Source organism: Lupinus angustifolius, chromosome LG11 (genome assembly GCF_001865875.1).
Source record: "Lupinus angustifolius cultivar Tanjil chromosome LG11, LupAngTanjil_v1.0, whole genome shotgun sequence".
NCBI classification, from domain to species: Eukaryota; Viridiplantae; Streptophyta; class Magnoliopsida; order Fabales; family Fabaceae; genus Lupinus; species Lupinus angustifolius.
This window is the reverse complement of record NC_032019.1, coordinates 33,077,827-33,085,160: the sequence shown is the minus strand read 5'-3', so window position 1 is coordinate 33,085,160 and position 7,334 is coordinate 33,077,827. Positions and strand designations below refer to the sequence as shown.

General features: G+C 31.9%; 1 protein-coding gene across 2 annotated transcripts; it reads left to right on the top strand.

The window, feature by feature from the left end:
- LOC109359093 (protein SCO1 homolog 1, mitochondrial) lies at positions 1 to 4,973 on the top strand. 2 transcript variants are annotated; one of them, XM_019603615.1, is made up of 7 exons: positions 1 to 223; positions 1,104 to 1,298; positions 1,846 to 1,936; positions 2,517 to 2,729; positions 3,558 to 3,647; positions 3,761 to 3,893; positions 4,564 to 4,973. In XM_019603615.1, the coding sequence occupies exons 1-7, from the start codon at positions 74 to 76 to the stop codon at positions 4,670 to 4,672; spliced, it is 981 nt and encodes a 326-aa protein (XP_019459160.1). In that variant the 5' UTR covers positions 1 to 73; the 3' UTR covers positions 4,673 to 4,973. The 2 variants fall into 2 exon arrangements, with proteins under 2 accessions (XP_019459160.1, XP_019459161.1); XM_019603616.1 differs by having other exon boundaries at positions 3 to 187.

Here is a 7,334-nt window from a genome sequence, read left to right as displayed (position 1 = left end):
GTGACTGATGGCAATAAACCCTTGTACTTTGTGTTGAAGAGAGGTTTAAGATTTTGTAGAGTTTCATCTAACAATGGCTTCAATCATAACCACCAAGGCCAATCATTTTCGCTACGCAACTCGCTTTCTCTCTTCACATCTTCTTCGTTATATCACGCCTTCTTCATCATTCCATCACACTCACCTCCTTCGTTTTTCTTTCTTTACCCCCAAATTTTTTCCTGTAATTATTGCCTTAAAATTTTGATTTTTATTGTTTTTATCTGTAATTTGTGTTTCATTTTTGTTGTTTTGATTCTAATTCTTGTTGTTTTACTTTTTCCCGTGTGAATTGGATCCAGTTTTTGTTCTTTCCATTTATTAGGATTTATTCATATCATTTTGCTGTAATTATGTTATAAAAATTCAATTTCATTTTGTTTATTCATGGTTCTGATTTCTGTATAAAGTACTGAGTTTGAAAGGATTTGTGTCCTTAAGCATGTGATCCTTGGAGATTAGCCTTTGAGATAGTTTGGGAAACCAACAAATGTGTGTAAAGTTTGTAGCTTTAATTCCAATTCATATTTTCATGCTTCAATTTTTTTGGTAATTATTGGCTGAAAATTCAAATTGTTAACTACCTCTATATTCTCAATATTTTTTTAACACCATCTTGTAGTGTATACTTTTTTGATTAATTAAGTGTATCAGATGATTAACGGATTGTGAAATTTTTTTGAATGGCCATATTTGTAGTTAATGGTAGCCTCTTAACCATAAGAACGATGAATTTATGCATCATTAACCAATGATAGAAAATAGTATGAAAAGGTAGTTTGATATGAGGATTTTTTTATTTTCTAGATATTTTTAGCTACAATTTGTGTATAAAGTTTGTTGATTTAATTTTTAATTATTCTTGTTTTACTTACATTTGGATTGGGTTCAGTTTTTATCCTTTTGTAATTATTGGCATAACAATCACTTTTTTTTAAAATTAATTTTAGCTGCAAGTTGAGCATAATGTTCGTTGCTTTAATTATAATTCTTGTTATTGTTCTTTCATTTAAATTGGATTTGTTCCATTTTTCATTACATGTCATTGTCTGCTGAAATTGTAGGTTGGGACTAGAGGTTATGGTAATGGTTCATTGACGCTATGTCAAAGGTTTCTATCTAGTGCTGCTGGTGGTGCTAATGTTAATCAAGAAAAGCTAGCATCAGATAACGGTACAAACGATGATTCTGGTAAAGGAAAAGAGTCGGAGGGAGAACAAGATCAGAAAAGTGATGCTGGGAAATCTGTTCGTGGAGGGGTGTGTATCTAAAGTTATTGAAGCATTGTAGCTCTTCTTTGTTGAGCATTTTTAGCATACGTAAGGGCTGGTTTGGATGAGCTATCAGAAAACCATAAAAAGACTTCTCCTAAAAAAAGTGAAATTTATTTTAGGGCCTTGCTAATCAGTGCTCCAAGTGCAGAATAAGCCATACAGAAAATATAGTTACTATTGGAAAACTAAATAGCCACTTCCTAGTATGTTAAATACAACAGTTCCCAATAAAACTTGACTTTATTCTTTTGATGTAAAATTTGAGAATTACTTATTTTATGTTTTTGGTGTTTGAATAGCTTTTTTTATATTTTAGAAACTATTTTTTAAGAAACACAAAACTTGCTTTAGAAAAAAATATAATTTGTGCTTTTCTCTTGTGCTTCAACTTTTTTTAATACTCCATCCAAATACAATATAAGTGCTTTAAAAATAAATAACAAAAAACAAACTTTTAAGCACTTCCAAACTAGCAATAATTGTTTTGTGAAGGGGTTAGACTTATGTGCCATTTTTACATTGTGTAATGCAGCCTATTTCTTGGTTGAGCTTCCTTTTGCTGGTTGTCACTGGAGCTGGATTGGTACTCTATTATGACAGGGAAAAGAAACGACATATTCAAGGTAGAATTCTATGGTGAGTTGAGTATTCTGTGGTTATGCATGTGGACTTGCAAGCCGTGTCTATGTTAATTGCACATCGGCTTGGATCGTAAGTCAGGACTGAATGATTACTTGCTTATTTACCATATAGTTTTTTAAGGGATTCTTTAAAAAAGTTGTGCTTGCGAATTTGAGAAAACCAGAGCAGGGTCATGTCTAGTTGGAGGATAAAGTTTGTGTACAGGATATATGTGCCACATCTTTGTTTCATATGGTTAGCACTTGGCACGAAAACATATAAGACCAAGGAAGCACATATTCTGCTATGGGATATGGATATAACATGATCCGGATATTTTTATATTGAAAAATCATAATTAATTAAAAGACAAGTAGATGAAAAGTATCCCAAAACCATTGAAGTATCTGTTAGGATACATTTTGGATACCGGTAATCCGGTATGGCAACCATTTTGTAGTTTTAGTGCTGTATTATAGTATAAGATCAAATAGCTCTATTTCCTGTTGCGTTTCAATCTGATTCTGGATTATGATGGATACTATGTTCTTCCGGTTATTCATCAACCTTTTATTGCTGTAGAAATACATACTGCTTCAGAGGCAGTTAAGCAGGGGCCTTCTGCGGGAAAAGCTGCAATTGGTGGTCCATTTCGCCTTATCAACCATGATGGGAAATATGTGACTGAAAAGGACTTCTTTGGAAACTGGACATTGTTATATTTTGGCTTCACTCATTGCCCGGATATCTGCCCAGATGAACTACAGAAGTTAGCAGCTGCAGTTGATAAAATAAGTAAGTTTTTGTAGATGATTTTTCAGGTTCATGGCTAGTGAGTTTTGTACTTTTTAGACCAAGATATGCTCTATTTCTCAGTATAGTAGTCAATGAACTTGTGCAATTAAAATACTATATGACATTTGAAAATCATGAGAGGTACAAGCCTAGGAGTGAGGTTTGATGGCAATAATGATTGAAGTGTTGTTTGTAAGTGCTTCACAAACAAATTGATTTGGGGGGTTTGGAAGAGCATATTGAGAGCTCGTTTAGGCTTTAGTCTTTTTATTTTTATTTATATATAAAATGTTGATTTACTTCAACGTTCTTTAGCAATCTTTATTTCATTTCTTTATAAGAAAAAAATGATATTGAAGGGGTAGAAATTGAATTATGAGAACCACTTATGTTCATGAGCATGACTTTGCTATAAGCACTTTTTAAGATTTTCAAAAAAGCTTATTGAATAAGTGCTTAATTAAGATGTTTACCCTAACTTGCCCTTGGGCATACGAACCTAAAGAGGACTCATTTTTCTCTTAATCCAGGGCAACCATGCAAACACCTTTACATTTTGCGGCATATATAGTAAATGACTGAGTGCATGTTTTGTATAAGCTTAAATTATGAGAAATAATCACTTATTGTTCAAAGGTTCTCTCACAAAAATTGATTATAGGGACTGTTTTTAACACAAAATAAGCTATAACTCACACACTATGAGTGCCCTGGTTTATTTTAAGAGTGTTAGGTGTGAAAATGCATTACAGTGTTTTAGTCTAACTTCTGATCTTGTTGTAATGAGTTAATGGTAATCATGTATGTGTCTGTGTTCTTTCCTTGCAGAGGCGAAAGCTGGAATTGAAATTGTACCAGTTTTTATTTCTGTTGATCCTGAGAGAGATACTGTTGAACAAGTCGGTGAATATGTCAAAGGTGCTTGCATCATATCATACTCTTATTAAGTTATATCTCAATCTATTCTGTTGTGTGCTTCTTTTGTATGTTTTCTGGATTCTAAGATCGCCGAGTTGGTTTGTGTTTTTCAGAATTTCATCCAAAGTTAATTGGATTGACTGGTAGTGTGGATGAAGTAAAAAGCGTTGCTCGTGCATATCGTGTTTATTACATGAAGACAGCGGAGGAAGACTCGGATTATCTTGTTGATCACTCCATAGTCATGTATGTAATTATTTTTCTGCTATATATACTGCATTCTGTTTGGCATCACCAATTGCTCCATTGGTGATATAGAAAATGAAATTTGTGAATGACCCAATCGTTGTAATATTTTCGTGGAAAGGAGGAGAGCAATCATTATGCAAGTAATGTTCCTAATACACACAAAGATGACTATTATGCATCGGATAGTATCACCTGTCCCACAATCTGTGCCACTACCCGTGTCAAAGAACATAATTAGTAAAGAAGTGACAATATATTACATATCCAATAACTTAGTATTTTAAAATTTCGACCAATCAAGTCTTTGACAGGGAGTGACAAATTGTAAGACATATTATCCCATTACACACACATGCCCCCATGCAAGCACAGACACATTGTTCTGAACTTGGAAATCAATGCCTACCTGACAAATTAATGATATAACTTCGACTGAATTATAATATTACAGGAAGATTTGAACAATTTCTTTTTCGATTCAATAACTTGATGTTATCATGATAATTTCCTTGTACTGGTTATAGGGTCATACCCTTATCCATTAATTCTCTTTCTGATAATGTTTGTGTTTTCCTTATTGAAAATTTCATGTGCAGTTTGTTCTACATTATTATATGGCTGTTACTTAGAATGGTTTATGTTGAATGCTAACATGGCATCTCTGCAGATACTTAATGGATCCTGATATGGGATTTGTGAAGTTTTTTGGCAAGAACAATGATGTTGACTCACTTACTGATGGAGTAATTAAAGAGATAAAGCAGTATAAGAAGTAACTTCCACAAACATGCTATTATTGATAACCTTATTCTCCTAATTTGTGGCTCTATGGCTTAATACTACCCTACCTAGTTTGAATATTATTCTGGAGATTTGGTAGTTTTAAAAGAGAAATTTAATTGTACTTGGAAAGTTAGGTGATATATGTTTATTGCTCATTGGGCACAACCATTCAAAATAATTGTAGCAAAGGTTTTGTTTCTTAATTAAGAACTATCCCTTTAAATGATTTATTCATATTGTTACTAGTTGTATGGATTTTGTTATGCAGCAGTATTACAATTGCAATGATCATCATTTTCCTTCATTATATCTTTTATGTTGAATTGGTTGTGTTTTGGTGAAAGTTATTTTGATATTAAGAACCAAACCGACTCAATCTTAGTTGGTTTGGGTGCTCCATTGGTTCTAACTAGTAAACATACACAATTTTTTTTTAAAGAAATAGACAAAGCCAAATGATTAATGTTAGAGTAAATTAAATCATACCTCTCCCGAGTTTTAATGAAATTATATACTTCCCCGAAAGGTTAAAATAAAGGAGTAAAATACTAAAATTCCATAATTTTCACTCAAAAATTCTCACAGCAGCAGTTGACTATCTCATTATCAAATTCTTGAACCAATTGCCTAGGAGAGATATAGTTTCAAGGAATTAATTGAGGATCCATCATATAGTTTTAAATTCATTAAAAAATTCTGAAGTTTGCACTGGAAGAGAAATGATTTTAAATTATAGAGGAATGATCCACTTACACCCCATCCTAGCCATCAATTATAGAGAAATTCAATAGTTTGAATTAGTAAGTATATCTAAACCATTAGATATTCCTAGAATTGATGGCTAAGATGTGGAGTAAGTTTAAAAAATTTACTCTTAGAATAACTGGATCCCCTCTAAATTATAATAAAGAAATCAATAATGTCCAAACATCATTTACATAGACATGAGTAAGAGCAACTAGCTTTTTTGCAAACTCAAGGTCATTCGTCTCCTCCTATGTATAATGCCATTTGTATGGAACTTATGTGCTCATAAGCTGCAATAAAAGGAGCAGTGATAGAAGAAGCGCTTAAAAGGAGTAATCAACCCTTGTTATAATATAAAATCAACAATGTCATGTTATTATGCTAAGGTTTCATTTGTACGTGTGAAAAATGAAATGAAAAAACTAAATACTAGAAAGTATAGCTACTAATTGTTAATATTTTTTTATAAATGAAACACATTACTGTTATATTTGTAAAATAATCTGGAAATTGTATTATTTTGATTGGTTTGATTCTGACCAATGTCAAAACCAAGTAACAAAGTGATCTTGGTTTCTTCTTAAAAAACCAAGAAAACCCAAAAAAGTAGCCTAGGCTAGGTTGTTTGATTTTCTTGATTCCCACATAACCTAGTTAAATCCTACACTTCATTAATCATTATGAATTTTGGACTTAAACTTTTAAATGATGGTTGAAGGTATAGATGATAAAATGGGCATTGTTTGTGGGCACGCCTGGATAGCTCGTATTTCTTTGCAGGCAGGGCATGTAAAATTTGACCATTTGTCTGTTTCGCTTGTAAGTTCGTGGGTTTCCTTTGGCAATGCAGGCGGCCCACTAATATACTTTAAAGAAAATTAAGAAAATTTCAAATAAATTATAATATAATGTGATTTTTAATCTCTAAAAAAATTATAATCTAATATAATTTGTTAAACTTCATATAAAATATCAAAGTTTTTATAAATTTTTTATTTTCAACTACTTTATTTAATTTTATTTTATTTAGTATATGAATTTTTTTATTTTTTAATTATTCAACAATGTTCGCAGACCGTCCGCAAGCCCGTTAGCCCGTTTTAAAACGGACAGAGCACTGAATTTTGTCCATTAAGTTAATATGGGCATGCCCACGCTCAGTTAAACTTTTGTGGGCATTTGCGGGCAAGAACAAAACGGATCAAACAGTCCGTTTTGCCATCTCTAGTTGAAGGCAGCCTAAATTAGCAAATAAATAATATAAACTACACTTTCAAAAATATGTATATATAAACTATGATGACTCACTAGCTCTCTTAATAAAATTTGAAATTTGAACTCACCCTCATAAACAAAGATTGATTCTAAACTAAGAACGCACCTTTAGATTATGGGACAAACAACCCTAACAACCCTAACATTGTGTGTAAGCTTGCCCTCATATAAACTACACAAACATAAAGGAAATAACTACCATAAAACCCTTTGACAAAAAATGGTTGATGAAAAATAAACTATCATTTGACTACAAGTTTAATAAGTGAATTTAATTTTTGACCACAAGACATTTTAAGCTTATTCTAAAAACATTTAGATTGTAGGAATCCATGTTAAAAAAGTCCAAACCAAGCAATTGTAAAAATATCAAAAATGTTTATTTTCCAAATAAATGTTTATCTTGGCAAATAATCCTAACAATAAGATTCCAAAAATGTTAATTTTCAAAATAAGTGCTTATCTTGACAAATAATCCTTACCAACTCACTTCTAATCACATCTTTACCATAATCCAAAACCTATAGCAGCCCTACTCTTAAACTACAGCAACGTCAATCTTCTTTTTTTGCAATATGTATAGGTTAGACAGTATATAAATAGCTTAGGGTATCTCAGTGCTAGTTCTACTAT